The sequence below is a fragment of the Lissotriton helveticus genome, chromosome 1_1 (assembly GCF_964261635.1).
Source record: "Lissotriton helveticus chromosome 1_1, aLisHel1.1, whole genome shotgun sequence".
Classification (NCBI taxonomy): Eukaryota; Metazoa; Chordata; class Amphibia; order Caudata; family Salamandridae; genus Lissotriton; species Lissotriton helveticus.
In genome coordinates, this window is record NC_136057.1 from 1,887,945,284 (window position 1) to 1,887,963,415 (window position 18,132).

The 18,132-nt window shown below is 44.4% G+C and overlaps 1 protein-coding gene across 1 annotated transcript in view; it reads right to left on the minus strand.

Annotated features, from left to right (window-relative positions):
* The window catches only part of LOC144754529 (uncharacterized), a 148,428-nt gene that overhangs the window by 57,125 nt on the left and 73,171 nt on the right, over window positions 1-18,132 (minus strand). The window contains exon 2 of the mRNA XM_078642453.1: window positions 4,716-4,816. Within this exon, the coding sequence (XP_078498579.1) occupies window positions 4,716-4,816 (101 nt within the window). The remainder of the gene's footprint in view (window positions 1-4,715; window positions 4,817-18,132) is intronic.

Below are 18,132 nucleotides of genomic sequence, written 5' to 3' on the forward strand. Positions count from 1 at the left end.
CCCGTTCTTCAGTAAGGTGATCACATTTGCATTTTTCAACATACTAAAGAGCTGAAAGAAGGACACCGCTCCGCCAGCTCCGGTACTGCACATCGTTGCAAAACCCTCCGCACGGATTATCCGGCTAATGTAACCTGCCCCAAGCCATCGCTACAGAGGTCCTTACTACAGAGGGACTGCGCCCAGGTCGGCATAAACACACCGCCTGTCTGATTCTCCACAGAAGTCCTTACTCCAGAAGGACTGCGCCCAGGTCGGCAATAATACCACCTGGTTGAATTGGGACTAATTAACCCTATTCAGGGTTGAGTACATAACTTTCTAAAAGTTACCTACCTCTTTTCCTTTTTCTCCCCTTCTTACAGGCGGTTAAATTTCGTGTATGTTAAATTGTCAGGCAAAAGCTGTATAATATGTCAGTCCTGATGATGATCCCAAACATTTGAGCATAGGGGATCGAAACGTCGACTTTTGTAAAGCACCTTCACAACCAAACTATTATGTTAAACTCTGTTGTGTCTGGTGCCTCCTTTGGCACTACTTCAATTGAACACTGACTTAAAAGTGGCCAAAGTTGCTCATTTCTTTTTTCATTTTTTTGCCTGCTTTAAAACTTTCGAACACCTTGTATGTTCTCTTTGGTACAGGATTGTGCCTGTTGACTTATCTTTGAAATACAAGTCTTACTTCTTGAAAATAAAAATATCCTGTCCGGCTGGACAGTGACACATATAGTCGCCTATCATGGTCTATATTTTATCTTTTTCCTTGCAAAATATGTAAGCTAAGGACCCTTGTCTTTGATAACAGTACATTCAGAGGCATGTGTTCTTGGATCAAGGACTGCATTTAAGGAGTGGGCAGTTGAGGTGTGCTATGTACGAGAAGGCCATGTGGTTGACATAGTATGCATCTTTTCATATGGAAGTCGAGTTTGTAGATCGAGTAGTGTGATGGAGCGGTAAGGAGAGGACATTTGGGAATTGGTTGTATGAAATTAGGGACAGTGCTTAGATACCTGGTTGTCCTGAGCGGCATTTTGTAGACGGTGCCTTATAAAGCCGAAAAGGGTGTGGATATGGAGTGACTTTAATCTTTGAGGGACTTTGAGGAAATAGGACCAGAGTTCCTGCTGATCTCACACCCTCATTGCATCAGTGCACATAGGCCATATTTCTTCCCGTTCTTCAGTAAGGTGATCACATTTGCATTTTTCAACATACTAAATTTTCTTGTTTGTCTCTTTTGTCAAATCAAGCTTCTGCTTTCATATTTTGATTTATTTTTATAGAGATAATGGTTGAATTTGTACCAATTAAGACTAGAAGGACATCTCATAAACGTTAACAGTCTTTATAAAATGTTCTAGAGATCTGAGAAAAGGTGTGTCAGTAGTGGTGCTCATTTGAGAATATTGTCAGTTCTTTTAAGCCATAAGATTGTGAGATCTAGTTTTCACTCATCAGCCCCTTCATGGTAGAATGAGGTGTGTTCATGTGTTGACAAGAACTCCCAGCATGTCTAACTCACTATCATTGTCATACATTTTTTTATCTGAGTAGGGCACAATTCTGCATCTTCATAGATACGGAACAGGAGACCTACTGAATAAACACATCTGTCATCTTAAAGTTGTTTGAGTCACTTTGTCTGATCACAGATATATTTAGGAAACATCCTCCTGGCTATGGTTCTTTTTTATGGGATTGTGATCTTTCTCAATTTATTAAATATGACTATAAAAGGGGAATGTCCTAAGCCAAAAAAAGCGTATTACCATACCTAAATGAGATAAAAAGACACTTCTACACCCCTGACTCAAACTCTGAACTGCCAAGGAAATAGGGAAGAGGAAAGCTGCCGGAGGGCTAAGTAAGATGAAGCAGAACTTCTGGGTATGAAAACTACAATCATTTCCTGTTACATGTTCATCCCGCTCCTCTGGAATGACTGAGGAGGCAATCCATCTGATACTTAAGACTCTATTCTGGAACCCCCAAAGTGCCCTGACTAAAGGAACCTTAAAATGAACCACATATTTATATTCTCTGAAGCAAAAACCTTAGAACTGTCCTAACTTTGCAACATCTATCCAAAGTGATGAACTGAATCTATGAACTTCATTGTCTGTATGTATGTATGTATGTATGTACGTATGTATGTATGTTTATTTGCATGTTTAGAGCAAATTACTGTCGAATAGCATCATCAGCCCTAGAACAGGACTGATGATCATTTACAAGAGAAAAGTAATGCATAGGTTTCTATTTTGTGGGGAAATGCTTTTCCTTACAAAATGTCTTCAATTGCAGTCTGTTGAAAATGTATTGGTCTTCGCCTGAGTTGGTAACCTTCTTGGCCATGTATGCAGGATGTTGTTTCTAATGGTGTGAAGGTGATACAGCTAGTCGTGGTAGCCCACCACACGGCCAGGCTATTCTACCCTCACAAAGATGACTTTTATTACAAAGCAGATTACAGTGGATAAACCCCTACACCGTGGGCTCAAGGACATGCTGGACACAGACAACTGGAAATGGGATAGAGCCCAGCCCCCCATCTTGAAAAGTTGAACACAGTTGTTGTGTGCTGAAGTTTTTGATACTGCTTGATATTAGGTGCAAGAACGTCCAGCTTGAACACCACTGATACATTTTTTCCCAGATCTCTAAAGAATTTCGTAGAAATCGATAAAGTTTGTGTGATGTTCTTCTAGTACTAAGTGCAGAAAGGTTAACTACTGTCCTCATAAAAATAAATTGTGCAATAGATGTAGCACCCAGTCAGACTCCCTCAATAGCCTTCAGGGCCTGATTACAAGTAGGCCCTGTTGGATGTGACAATTATCGGTTCGATTAAAGATCTGACATCGAGATGTTCTGAATTTATCAAATGTGATAACTATCACATATTCTGATTTTTTGTGTGCAAATAATGTATTTTTGCTGCTTACCGCATAGATAGCGGGCATTTTTCGTTTAACAAAGGATGCAATCTTTATCACACCTGGTGCTTACTTGGTGCAATAAACATCTCACCACTTGTAATTGAGATCCCTGTACAAACAGACGTTTACGCAGGGATCGCAATTTAATGAGCCACTTATAATCAGGTCCTAAGTGTTGCATTTTGCACTACAGGTTTGGAAAAAGGCTGAAGTTGTAATTTTTATTGAAAAAAAACTGCAGGTGAAGTTTAAGGTGCTTATATTTTTTGGGTGATATGATTAGCTCTTCCCTTTGATTTAGATTCCCGTATGTTTGGGGGTGTCGGATAACTGAATATTCTTTACCCTACTTGGAGGTATTTGAAAGATAAAGAAGAGCAATTTTTTTAAAACGTGATAGACAATTACTTTTATGTTTTTGTGTTTTGTTTGCATAGAAAGTTGCCTGCTAGATCAAATAAATTGAGGAAGATGTTCTGAAAAAATACTTGATTCAAAGGAGTAGAATATTTTAATGGCGGCTGAAAACACATTACTTCTGAAACATACTGTACATGTGGCATTTGAATGAATAAGCCAATCTTGCATGACTGCAAAACTGTAGATATTTGATTTTGATATGCTCTCTGGTGTTTGAAGTGTGATTTAAGAGGAAAATGTCTGAAGGTAGTTTTATGAATTTGGATATCGTCTCTACATGTAGAACTGTGCACGTACAAATGAATTTGATAAAAGACTTAAAAAATGTGGGAAGGGGTATTAGTTTCTCGCTGATATGTCAATTATGGTTGAGATTTCATAAAGCTGGTGCCCCACATGGCCCACAGTATCATTACAAACATATATAAAGAAATATAAGTGGTGTGTTTGAATACATACTCCCTCCTAAAACTCTAAAACGCATTTCTAGAGACACCACTGGGTCTGTTGTTCTGGAGATGTCGTCCCACCTACGCCACTCCAATGGATGACCTATTGATGAACTCCATATGCAACAATAGCTTTTTGGGATATGAATCTGGCCTCCCAACTGAAACTTGCCTTTACCATTCCCCTCTCAATGGTCAGTGGTCTTCTATTTGAAATGCTTCAATTGTGGAGTCTAAGGCTGGCGGCTGCCCGCCTGTTATGCTCCTCTCTTATGTGTTAATGGTCGGTTCCCTCCCGCAAGCCCCCGCTGTCCAAGTTAGCACATGGCCTTGCATCAACCCCAGTCCAGTATCCATTTTCAGAAATCAAGATGGCCTTTCTCTAGCTGCACTCCCCTTAAAAGTAACCAATGGTCTTGTTCTCCTTTTTGATAATCAAGAACAGATTAAGTTTAATTAAACAGTCTCCACACTGCTCCAACCTTTTAGCATGGCCTAGAGATGTCCTCCCATCTTCCCTCCTGCTGTATCAATGGCAAATGATGGCTTCCCTCATCAAGGCCAGTCTAGAAATTATAATCAGCCCAGGCCTAAATGTTCAAACCACTCCCACTCTGCAGGGGACAGTGACTGGGATGGGGACAATACAGCTTGGTTGTTTAATGGCCGCCCATGAGCTCATAAAGCAGCCCACTACCCTGCAACCCTCTTAGAAATTTCAGAGTGGCAAAATAGCAAGTCCGGCCTTGACTCCCATCCAGACGTCTCTGAATCTGAGATTGTCTCTCTTCTACACCCCCTCTCTGGATCTATTGATAGCCTTCTCCTGGATGTCTCCTTAGATGGCCTCTGAACCATACTGATGACCCAGGTGTATGGATGCTGCAGTCGAGTCTCACCTTCTCCTCAGCCTCGATTCAGCAGATGTGCAGGTCTTGTTTAAGGACTGGGACAGGGGTTTGTCCGCTTTAGGAATCCGGTCGATGATTACAACAGGAATCTGTGAAAGAGAGAGGATGCGTGTCACTGCACATCACGAAAGGATTCTTCAGCCCGAAATTAAGGATTTCACCTTCGAGAAGACCCTTTTGATTAGACAAAGCAGTCTGCCATGCTTGAAGAAAACATACACTATTTCACACATTTTTACTTTTTCGTGTGTGCGTAGTTTAGCATTAGAACTCTTTCCATGCATTTTTTCTTCAACTTTTTGGTGCATTTTTAACACACAAGCTTTGGTAAACTGCCTTCAACATCTGAACTTCTGGATGGGAGTAAGTGCTTTCTGAAATATACTACAACAGCAAAGGTGCAAAGTAAAAAGCAAACGTTCAGCAAATTTCTGCTTTTTTGCATTGGATTGGAGGCTTCCGGAGCAGGGCTCACTCCCACAATACATTATAGGTTGAGTGCTGAGTATAAGGGTAGATACAGGGGTACAGTGTGGTTGGGAAGACACAATTTTTGTTTACGAATATTTATCTGTGGGGAGGGGAAGTTTCAGTGTTATGCAGAGTTGTTCTTGGACAAGATCTGTGATGCGGGTGTTTGGTGAATGCGTGACCCGATTGAGTCCCTGGGGCATAGGGTGGTGAGGGGGGCTTGGCCTGGGCCTGCTGAGGGAAGAGAAGAATGGATGAGTGATAGGGCATGATGCTTCCCAATGGCTACTTTGAATGTGCACGGCCTGAATGCCTATGACAACCCATACAGAGTGAAGGACTATTTCCGCATAATGGGGATCAGATCGCAATGTTGCAGAAAACACACCTCCTTGACACGGAAGTACAGAAACTGCAGAGGATGTAGAGGGGACAACTTTTCACCGCTCCTTATTCGAGTTACATTTGGATGGCCCCAAAAGTCCCCTTTCAACTCCAAAGTTTCAAGGCCCTACATCGAAGGGCGTTTTGTGCTGGTGCACAGTTCGCTCTATGGGGTGGAAATAAGTTTTCTTAATATATATGCACTTAATGTTATAATGACCGAGAGTTTTTGGCATGATGGAGAGGGAGCTACTTCCATATGATGGGATACCACTGAGATGGGCAGGGAAATATGCGTTAGAGGACTGCTGGACAGACATCCCCCTAGGCTGGGAACCAAACCCAATATGTTAGCGGGACTTAAGGTAACAATGGAGAGCTTGCATTACAGGAATATTTGGAGAGAGATCCACCGAACATCATGCAATTTTCCTGTTTCACCCCGGCCTAAGGTGCCTGCAGTAGGCCGATAGGTTTCTGGTAAGAGAGGGATCTGCACCTTAGTGCAGGGGGTGCACTATCAGGTGTGGTTCCCTTTGAATCAGGCGCCATTGATACTGGAGTGTGCAATGAGAGGACAGCACCCAAAGGTACCACTTTGTCGACTCCGGCCTGAGGTGCTGCAAGACCCTTTGTTCTGGGAGGTGACACAGGAGGTGCTGTCGGGGTACTTTAGAGCCAATTGGGGCTCGACGGCGCTCGGGGATATGAAATGGCGCACTCTGAAGTTGGTGATACAGGAGACTGCATGTCAAGAGTAGGGGGCACTAGGAGGCGGTTGGAGCAAAGCCTTGAGGAGGGGGAATTGCTGTGCTCCATCTGCCTGATGAGGATCAATGTGGGTTCATGCTGGGACATGGAACTCACATGAATCTGAGACGCCTCTTTCATGTAATGCATTCAGTTCAGGGGCTGGAAGCGCAGGCCGTTCTCTCAGCGCCGGATATTTTGACACCCAGAGCTGGCTCTTTCTTTGGGAGGTAATGAGATGCATGGAGCTGGCACAAGACTTTCTGTCCTGGGTACTTCTGCTATACACCAGACCTACTGTGAGAGTGTGAACGGGGAACACAGCGTTGAGGCTGATCCAGATATGGCTGCCCTAAGTCATCACTCCTTTTCACATTGGCGATGGAACCACCGGCGATACTCCTGAGGCAGGATCTCTGCGACTGGGACATATGAGTGGGAAATCCTATGAAAATAGTGTCCATGTACACAGATGATAAGTTTGTTTACTTGAGCTGACCGGGGCGCTCTGTGCCGATGCTGCTGGGTGTTCTGGAGGACTATGGAAGGGCGTTGGGACTACATATCAATAAGCAAAAAAAGATTCGGTTTCCCATGGGGCAACTGGCGGGATGCCCAGCGGAGGAACTCCCCCGGAGGGAGCTCCCATGGGAACTGGTGAAATTCTGGTAACTGGGCATGTATGTTGCACATATCGCGAGTCTCCAAAATGAGCTTAAAATGGGCCGCATGTTTGTCAGCCTACATGTGTCAGTGGGATTCTGGAACGCACTGCCGCTCTCGGTGATGGGCAGGGTGGCCCAGAGTAAGATGGTCCTTCTACCAGATGTCTCTACATCCTGCAGAATTCTATCTGTGTCATACTGAGGTCCACATCCAGAGCACTGAACAGCCTGCTGGTGTCCCTGGTATGGGCGGGCAGGAGAAGCAGAGTTAAACTTGATCTTCTAAAATGAGAACCTAGTGAGGGTGAAATGGGTCTCTCTGACTTGCAGCTGTACTATACAGCAGGCCAACTCCAATATGCCGAGTTGTGGTGCTTGTAGGACGGAAACAGGGAAAAGAGGCTCCTGGCTGGGCTGGCTGGGCTGGAGTAGGAAAATGACCTTCCTGAACACCTGATGAGTGCCATGAGGGTGTCACAGGACTGCCCATATGTGGTGCATCAGGTGGCAACAGTCTGGGAATTAGCAGCAAAGCTTGTGATGCGGAGACCCCCATATGTTCTCCTGCTACCACTATGGTTGCTGCAGGCCTTTCAGAGGATGCAATCGCTCATGGATATGTCCCATTGGACAGATGGTGGCGGTCACAGAATGGGGGATCTCTTCATGAATGGCTCCTTTATTACCCTGGCTGAGGCTGCCCTCCTGTTTCAAGTTGGATTAGGGCAGTTTCTATAGTATGCCAAACTCTCCTACATGATGTGAGATCTGGTCAGACTTCCCGGCGGACCCGGAGAAGTCATTAATGCTCACTGCATTCTTGGACATGGGAACTAGTAGGGGACTTATATACCACTGGTATGCAGCGTTGAAGGGAGATAGGCGCATTGACATGACATGACTTAACATGACATGGTAGCAGTTTGTACTAGCTGGTTCGGGGACTTGGAAGAGCAGCTTATAGATGGGGAATGGGAATGCATGCATGCCCAGATGAAGGAAACGGCTAGCAATGCCCGCTTTAACCCCTTCTATGCTCATGACGGAACTCCTCCGTCATGACACCCACCCATGAGGGAAGCGATGGCGCTGCCCCCTTGGGCTGCCCATCTAGCCCCCACAAACAGGGATGGCAGCGCCAACATCATCAGGAAGCCCTTGACGCGCTGGAAGCCATTTGCTTCCAGGCGTCCGACAGAGTAGGTAGGTGTACTCTGCATCTGAGGAGGAGGAGGCAGTGGAATATTCTGGCAGTGAGTTTTCTGTTTACGAGGAATCATCGGACAATGAAGTCACTCTTAGTGCAGATGAAGTGCCTGTCTTAGAGGAGGACATTGATGTGCCGATAGTGCAGCAAGAGGCATCTGGGTTGCAGCCTGGGGCTGCAAGGCCTCCTATTGGAAGTGGTGACCTCTGTGTTGCCCCAGACATGGTGCTGCCAACATTGCCAGACTTTACTGGTGTTCCAGGGTCGAGTGGATACTTAAAACCTTTGCCTATACATTTTTTTCAGTTGTTTATGGATGATGAATTTTTGGCAGAGATTGTTGAGCAGACTAATTTGTATGCTGAAGAGTTTTTGAGGGACAACAGTGCCAGCCTTAGGACTCACTCTAGAGCTACCCGATAGACTCCCACAAATCTGGAAGACATGAAGAAGTTCTTGGGTTTTACTTTTTTGTTGGGCTTGCTAAGGAAGCCATATTGGTCTACTAGTCCCTTGATGGCAACAGCTATATTTCCGGCAGTTATGAGTTGTGATAGGTATTTGCTTCTGCTTCAGATGCTGCCTTTTGTCGATAATGGTTTAGTGTTGCCACGAGATCACCCTGATTGTGACCGTCTTTTTAAGATTTGGCCTGTCATTGATCACGTTGTAGATCGATTTTCTGAGATCTATGCTCTAGGGAAAGAAATAGCTGTGGATGAGTCTTTGGTTTTGTTCAAGGGCCGCTTGGTTTTTAGGCAATACATTCCTAGCAAGAGGGCATGCTATGGAATTCAGATGTATATGCTCTGTGTGACAGTAGGACTGGATATGTCTCTAATTGCAGGGCGTACACTGGTAGGGATTCCAGGATTGACCCCCCTGGTTGTCCGTCTACTTTTGGAGTGACAGAGAAAATTGTGATGGGACTTGGTAGAGGACGTTTTAACAAAGGTCACCATTTATTTGTAGATAATGTCTACACTGGTGTGAGGTAGTTCAGGGATTTGGTCAAAGTGGACACTGTTGCTTGTGGCACAACCCGTCTAACCGTAAAGGTTTCCCAAAAGATTTTGTTTGTCAAAAGCTTGTGCGGGAACAGTGCGTTGCATCACAAGGAACTTCTAGCTGTGAAGTTTGCAGACAGGAGAGCTGTCTACATGCTGACTACCATCCATGATGAAAGCAATTCACTTGTGACTGTTTAGGGCCAGGTTGCTGAAGTGCGCAAACCTGTGTGCATTTTATAATATAATAGGCACATGGGTGGTGTTGATAGAGTAGATCAGAGGCTGGAACTTTACACTCCTCTTCATAAGGCTTACATTTGGTATACGAAGTTGGCTATCTATCTTTTCCACTTGGCAACCTTTAATGCTTTTGTTGTATTTAAGGATTGTCCTGAGTCAAAGATTACTTTTGCTAAGTTTCAGGAGTCGGTAATAGGCAGCCTTGTTGTAGTGGAACAGGCAAGTGTTCCTGGAGTTGGAGTGGTGGAGGTTGTGGCGGGATTGAAAGATTGCCACTTTCCTGATCACATTCCTCCCATGCCCTCAAAATACTTTCCCAGTAGGAGATGTAGAGTGTGTTGGCAGGAAGGTACGCAGAAGGAGACGTGTATGTACTGCCCCGAGTGTCCTTCTAACCCTGCGCTGTGTGTGCCTGCTTGTTTTAGAAAATAATTTTTGGGAGCATCGATGAGTGGTAAAGTGAATTTCCTGGTCTGTATTATTTAAACATTTTGGTTCCGTTTCAAGGTTGGCATTAGTGCAATGTATTTAGTTTCAGATTTTCCGTTAGTAGATTTTGTACCTATTTACAATTTGTTTGTGTTCTCTTTTTTGCATTGGCTGGTGGTGTGCGTTGACTGGCGCTTGGCTGGTGTGTGGGCTGGACTGGTGCTTGGCTGGGTGTGTGCGTGGACTGGCGCGCGGCTGGTGGTGTGCGTGGACTGGCGCTTGGCAGGTGGTGTGAGTGGACTGATGCTTGGCAGCTGGTGTGCATGGACTGGCGCATGGCTGGCGGTGTGCGTGGACTGGAGCTTGGCTAGGTGTGTGCATGGGCTGTTGCTTGGCTGGCGGTGTGCGTGGACTGGCGTTTGACTGGCGGTGTGCGTGGACTGGCGCTTGGCTGGGGGTGTGTGAGTAGTGACTTGCTCCTGGTCGCCAGTCCATGCAATCCGACCGCTAGTGTGTTTGCTGTCAGGCATGTGGGCGTGTGAAAGTGATGCACCCATGAATGGCGCTGTCTGCTGATGTGAGTGTTGTAATGTGATGGACCTGCGGCTGGCGTTGTTAATCATTTTGTATGTGTCACATTAATGAAAGATGTATGAATGGCCTTTAAAGAGGTTAGTGCCTTGTCCTGGCTTTACAGCTCCTGAGCTGTGAGCCACTGGTTCAGTTTTTTGTCCTTTCAATAATTGACATTTCATTTTTGTGAAATCTCGTATTAATAACATTTTATACACTGAACCATCACTCATCCGCGTGCCAAATCCAACCAGTATGTATGTGTACTTGAGGAATAGGTGGTTGTGCAGTAATCTTTGTGTTTTCTGTCTTTTTCTGCCTAGGTGTACATTCCATCCAAGATAAACCTACCAACTCTAGATATTCTCGTAAACTAAACACCCAGGGGAGTACATAGTGATGTCTCTCTTGTGGATCCCAACAAGTTATCTTACCTACAATATCCTGCAAACCTCAAAATGTGACTGTCACATTTTCGTTGCATTACTGTGTCATACTTTTCACGCTTCAGAAAGAAACAACAAGTTTCCTACCACCCAGCGTCCCCCCAGGTCTCCCGGTAAAAATGGTACCTCACTCATGTGGGTGGGTCAAGTACCCGCCACAGGCAAGGGTCCTAAATGTATTGTGGAGACTTCAAAATTACCTATCATAAAATGACTTCGTCTTGCAGAGGGGAGCTCCTGGGTTTTTGTTTTGCCCCGGGCTCGGCGGCCATCTTGGAAAACCTACCAAACCCACACATTTCTGAAAACTAGACACCCTGGTCAGTCCAGTGAGGTATGGCTTGCGTGGCACCCCAATATTTCTCTACCCATAATCCCCTGCAAACCTCAATTTTTGCTGAAATAAAAATCAAATTTGTCTTCAAATGTGTGTGTGGGAAAGTTGTAGGATCACCAGGCCATAGGAGCCATACCTCACTGGACTCCCCAGGGTGCCTAGTTTTCAGAAATGTGTGAGTTTGGTAGGTTTCCCTAGATGGCCGCTGAGCCCGGGCCAAAAACCCAGGTGCCCCACCCGCAAAAGCACGTTGTTTAATGATAGGTCATTTTGAAGTCTCCACAATACGTTTAGGGGCCTTGCCTGTTGCGGGTACTTGGCCCACCCACAGGAGTGAGGAACCATTTTATCGGACGTCTTTGGGGAATGCGAGGTGGGTGGAATTTTTTGGATCCACACAGATTCCAGAACTTTCCATCACAGAAATTTGAGGAAAATGTTTTTTTTTTACAACGTTTGAGGTTTGCAAGGGATTCTGCATAACAGAACTTGTTGAGAGCCAGACAAGTCACCCCATCCTGGATTTCCCTTGATGTCTAGTTTTCAAAAATGTATAGGTTTGCTAGGTTTTCCTAGGTGGCAACAGAGCTAGGGATCAAAATCTACAGCTAGACACTTTGCAAAAAAAGGGTCAGTTTTCACTATAAAAATGTGGTGTGTCCATGTTGTGTTTTGGGCCTTTTCCTGTCACGGACACTAGACTACCCACACAAGTGAGGTACCATTTTTATCGTAAGACTTCAGGGAATGTGGGGTGGGTGAATTTTGTGGATCCACAGTGATTGCAGAACTTTACATCACAGAAATGTGAGGAAAATGTGTTTTGTTTTACAAAATTTGAGGTTTGCAAGGGATTCTTGGTAACAGAACCTGTTGAGAGACAGACAAGTCACCCCATTCTGGATTTCCCTCAGTGTATAGTTTAAAAAAATGTATAGGTTTGCTATGTGTCCCTAAGTGCCGGCAGAGCTAGGGTTCAAAATTTACTGCTAGGCACTTTGCTAAAAAAGGGTCTGTTTTCACTGTATAAATGTGGTTTTTCCATGTTACGTTTAGGGCCGTGTCCTGTTGCGGGCACTAGGCCTACCCACACAAGTGAGGTACCATTTTTATTGGAAGACTTTGGGGAATGCAGAAAGGGGGGAATTCTGTGGATCCATGCAGATTCCAGACCTTTCCATCACAGAAATGTGAGGGAAATGTTTTTTTTGTTTTTTTTTTACAAAATTTGAGGTTTGCAAGGGATTCGTGGTAGGTAACAGAACCTGTTGGGAGCCAGACAAGTCACCCCATCCTGGATTCCCCTGCATGTCTAGTTGTAAAAAATGTATATGTTTGCTAGGTTTCCCTAGGTGCCGGCAGAGCTAGGGTTCAAATTCTACAGCTATGCACTTTGCAAAAAAGGGTTCGTTTTCAGTTTAAAACAGTGGTTTGTCCACGTTGCATCGTAGACCGTTTCCTGTCACGGGCACTAGGCCTACCCACACAAGTGAGATACCATATTTATCGGAAGACTTTGGGGAATGCAGGGTGGGTGGAATTTTGTGATCCACGCAAATTCCAGGAACATTCCATCACAGAAATGTGAGGAAAATGTGTTTTTTGTTTACAAAGTTTGAGGTTTGCAAGGGATTTGGGTGACAGAACCTGGTAAGAGCCAGACAAGTCACCCCATCTAGGATTTCTCTGGGTGTCTAGTTTTAAAAAAATTTATAGGTTTGCTAGATTTCTCTAGATGCCGGCAGACCTAGGGTTTAAAATATGCAGCTAGGCACTTTTCAAAAAAGGGTCAGTTTTCACTGTAAAAATGTGGTGTGTCCACGTTACGTTTTGGGCCTTTGCCTGGAACGGGAACTAGACCTACCCACACAAGTGAGCCTTTGGGCAATGCGGATGGAATTTTGTGGATCCACGCAGATTCCAGAACTTTCCATCACAGAAATTTGAGGAAAATGTGTTTATTTTGAAAAAGTTTGAGGTTTGCAATTCTGGGAAACAGAACCTGGTGAGAGCCAGACAAGTCACCCCATTCTGAATTCCAATGGGCATCTAGTACTCAGAAATGTATAGGTTTGCTAGGTTTACCTAGGTGCAGGCAGAGCTAGGATTCAAAATCTACAGCAAGACACTTTGCAAAAAAAGGGTCCGTTTTCCCTGCAAAAATGTGGTGTGTCCATGTTGCATTTTGGGCCGTTTCCTGTCACAGACACCTATCCACACTAGTGAGGTACCATTTTTATCAGACGACTTTGGGGAATGCAGGGTGGGTAGAATTTTGTGGATCCACGCAGATTCCAGAACTTTCCATCACAGAAATGTATGGAGAATGTGTTTTTTTTTTATACAAAGTTTGAGATTTGCAAGGGATTTTGCATAGCAGAACCTGGTGAGAGCCAGACAAGTCACCCCATCCTGGATTCCTCTGGGACTCTAGTTTTAAAAAATGTATAGGTTTGCTAGGTTTCCCTAGGTGTCAGCAGAGCGAGGGTTCGAAATCTACAGCTAGGCACTTTGCATAAAAATGGTCAGTTTTCACTGTAAAAATGGGGCATGTTCACATTGCGTTTTGGGCCGTTTCCTATCACGGGCACTAGACCTACCCACACAAGTGAGTTACCATTTTTATCAGGAGACTTAGAGGAACACAGAACTGTAGAGCAACTGCTTTTACTTATAGACTTTCGATGCATTTCTGTCTTCCAAATATAATACAATGTGTGAAAAAGAATCACTTTGAAAAATGTCCTATAATTCACATGCTAGTATGGGTACCAAAAATTTCAGAGATGTGCAAATAGCTACTGTTTCCAAACTCTATATTTTGTTCCCATTTCAGAAATACATCAGTGTCTTTCATACCGATGTTTCACTATTTATATCTTTCCAAATGATTTGGTATATACCCGGGACACAACAAAAAACCATTGCAAGACGCTGCTCAGTTATTGGCTCTGGGTTCCTCAGGTTCTTTGTGAACCCACATGTCCTTTATATCCCCACAACCAGAAGGATCCAGCGAATGTAACAGTATATTGCTTTCAATATTCTGTCATACTTAGAAGAAGTTGCAGGTGAAAACCTTGGCACAAATGGCTGTTTTTTCAACTAAATTTAAATTTTTCCTATTTTCAGCTGTTAGTTTCTATAGGAAAACCCTGAAGGATCTACACAAATAGCCTCTTCTGAATTCAGAATTTTGTCTACTTGTCAGAAATGTATAGCTTCCCAGGATCCATTATTGCTTTCATACCTATTTTCACCATTAACTGGAAGGAGGTTGAAAGCACAAAAATTGCACCAAAAAATGCTATGTCCCAGTAATAGGCCAAAACTGTGTAAAAATGTTGGTTTTCTGACAAAAGTTTGTCAGTCCCTGAAAGCTGGGAAGATGGGGATTTCAGCACCACTACCGTTTTGTTGATACCATTCGCAGTGAAAAAAAAGACTCTTTCATCTGCAGCACTTTTTTCCATTTTCCCCCAAAACCCCTAATTTGGCTGTATTTTGGCAAATTTCTATGTCCCCTCCAGGGGAATCAACAAACCAAGGGAACTTTTTAAATTCCCATGATGTTGGAAGAAAGGGAAGTAAATTTGGCATTGATATCTTATGTGGTCAAAAGGTTACAGGGGCCTAAGCGCGAGCTACCCCAAATAGCCCAAAAAGGCTTAGCATGGGGGAGGAGGGAGGCCTAGCAATGAAGGGGTTAAGGTGACACAATCCTTTTACCTGTATCGTGCGTACCTCATGCCACAGCGCCAAAGTAGGATCTTTCCTGCCCTGTTGGGGGACTGCCCTAGATACTGGGGTAAACAACCTTAACAACGCAGTCATTACAACGCACTACCTTTACAATGCAGTCATTACAACGCAACATCCTTTACATCGCATGCCATTACAACGCATGTCACTACAACGCATGTCATTACAATCCATGTCATTACAACGCATGCCATTACAACGCATGCCATTACAACGCATTATAAGGTAAGTAATGGGGAAAAGTAATTTTTAACCATCCACTATCCTACACTAACCCTACTGCTGCACTAATTGGAGTGAGAATAGTAATTTTTGCCCCCACACTATCCAATACTTACCCTACTGTTGCACTCACTGGAGTGGGAATAGTAATTTTTCCACCCACATTATCCAACACTTACCCTACTGTTGCCCTAAAAGTAATATGCGTTGTAATGGGAGGCGTTGTAATAATATACGTTGTAGTGACATGCGTTGTAAATGTAGTTTCTAAAAATCCGTTGTGATGACATGCATTGTAAAATAATGAGCTGTAATGGATGTAGCGCTGTAAAAACTGAGTTGTAAAGGTTTGTGTTGTAACATCATACATTCGATGCTGGAGGGGTGCTAGCCCACTTCCTGCACATGATCTGGGTATGCCTTAGATTTCATGATTACTGTGATGTGGTGTTTCGCGACCTTAGGAGGATAACGAACACCCGAGTGGAGCTGACTGTCTAACGCCGTCTTTTCAGCCTTCTGCCAGTCCCTGTGGAGGGGAAGAAGATGAGACACAGATTTGCCTCGCTGGGACTAGTATTAGCTTGACGACTTAAACAGCTGTACACTGGACCACGCCTGTGCCGCTGGCACAGCATGGATAGAGGGGGGTCCTACGGGAATGGGCAGTGGCAGAAGAATGCAAATTAAAAAAGGTGCGACTGGATGAGTATGCATTGCGTGACCTGGATCTGTGGGGTCAGATGCTGGAGTGGCTGGTGGATGGGGACCAGTTGGAGGGAGAGAGTAGCCAGAGATCAGATGGGGATATAGTTGATACAGGAACTCCTGTGATGACGGGCCTGTAGTGGTGAAGACACGAATAAAGAGTTGCACTGGGGATAGGCTGGAGAATGAGCGAGGTTTGATATGGGTGACGGCGTGGGTGGGTCCTGCGAGTCCGCGCTGATTTAACATATATACTATACTTGACTGTTAATATTGACCGAATTATATATCCCCCCCAGGAATCGCATGATGGGGAACCTACGGTAATGGCGCAAAACAAACTGTATGGAGCAGAGCTGCAATATTGTGGAGTCAATTTGTTTTTGCTGCATCTGTCTTTTCTGGAAAACCCGAATTAAACATATCTTCAAGAAAAGAATAAAAGCAATGCAGGCCTTGACTTTAAGGAAAATATAGTATCCTGGGCCTTCCTTACGTATCTATGGCATTGGAAACAGCCACAGCTCATCAACTCTCTTGCCACCAGGAGACCAATGGCCTTCTCAATGATTTTCAGCTTTGCTCCAGACTTCAAAGGGCCACAGAAAACCCCTTACTAAACATAAGAGAAGAGCTCCTATGTTTGTGATCACGATCGCCTCTGGGCCCTGGTTCTTTTGGATTGCTTGGCCACCTTTGATACCATTGACCACCAGGTGCTGATCAATAGAATGTCTTACTCCGCATTATTGCCCCGGCATGGTCCTACACTTTCCCGCATTACTGTAATTATTTAATGAAATGGGTCCAAGTGAAATGGAGCCTGCTGCTCCCTAGATGTGCGATCACCACCATGTGTTGTGTTCCCCAGGGCTCTGCCTTGTCACTTAATCTATTTAAAGCTTATATTAATTTCCGATTATCATCCTGGACTTGTGCAAAACTGGATGTCACAGGCATGTAGATAACGCTCGCTTCTGTCTAAAGCTGAAAGATGAACCCAGAAACCTGCACATTGTATCTCATTGCCATAGGTGGGTGCAGTAAAATTGGCTTTTGCCGTAACTGCTACATAACTGATAACCTGCTCCGGGGGCTCAGTGAATCCTGTACCCTTCGCTCTACCATGGACAGGGGACCTAGGTATTCCCCCGGCGCCAGCTGATGAGGCTCCTACTCTTTGTGGGATTTTCAACAGTAATCTCCCCTTCATCCATCAATGTAGTATCCAAACACATACCACCTCCTTTAGCTGCTGAAAGTGGTCTTGTTATTGTTGCATTTCCCACAGATAATCATGAGTATCCTCACTGTGCTTACGTATATGTTTCGCCTTGACTACTGAAACAGCCTCTCAGGCCTCCCTCTCATGTATCTCATGAAACTCCAGAGAGTTCAAAATGATGTGGCTCACCTGTTGTTTGACTGAAAACGGTTTGACCACATCTGCTCTGCTCTCACATCCTTCCATCGGATCCCAGTAAGGAAAACTGCCCTACGTGGCTGCACACCAAAACTACATTATAAAACTGACCCTTTGCTACCAATCGAACAGATAGCTCAGATCCGCTTATAGAGGGTTGAACATTAAACAGACTTGCTGACCATTGTGCAACGTTTCAATCAACACAATCGACACTGCAGCTTTGGTAACATTGTAGAGGTTCCACAGTCAAGGGCATCATAGCACAGTGCGAAGAGGCAACCAACTGCAACAGGTGACTAATTCTATTCTCTAGTTGAAGATATGAACTGCGGAGACCCATTTACCGCATAGCAAACGGCTTCAACAAGGATTCCCACATAGTGGCATTCATACTTTAATTGAGTACCGCATGGCATAGATTGGGCAGCCAACCCGGAGTCGTCCCATGCAGCAGTTTCACTCTGAAGGATTCCATGCATCATTAGCGCTCAGAAAATAACTCTGCATTCATCTGATACATTGGGCAGGTGCTTCCCAAACCTACATCCTGATTATGATGACCCTGACTACATAGTATGTTTAGGGTCGAAACGCTGACTTCACATATTTATACTGCACTGTTTTTATTTGGATTCTGGAACATTTCTCTCTTTGTAAGAGTGTGTACCAACTATTTATGCATTCTGGATCAGTCACTATTTTATGCACATAGATTGTATAGCACCCACACACTTTACATTCACTTATTTTCACATGCAATGCGCCATTTCGGATC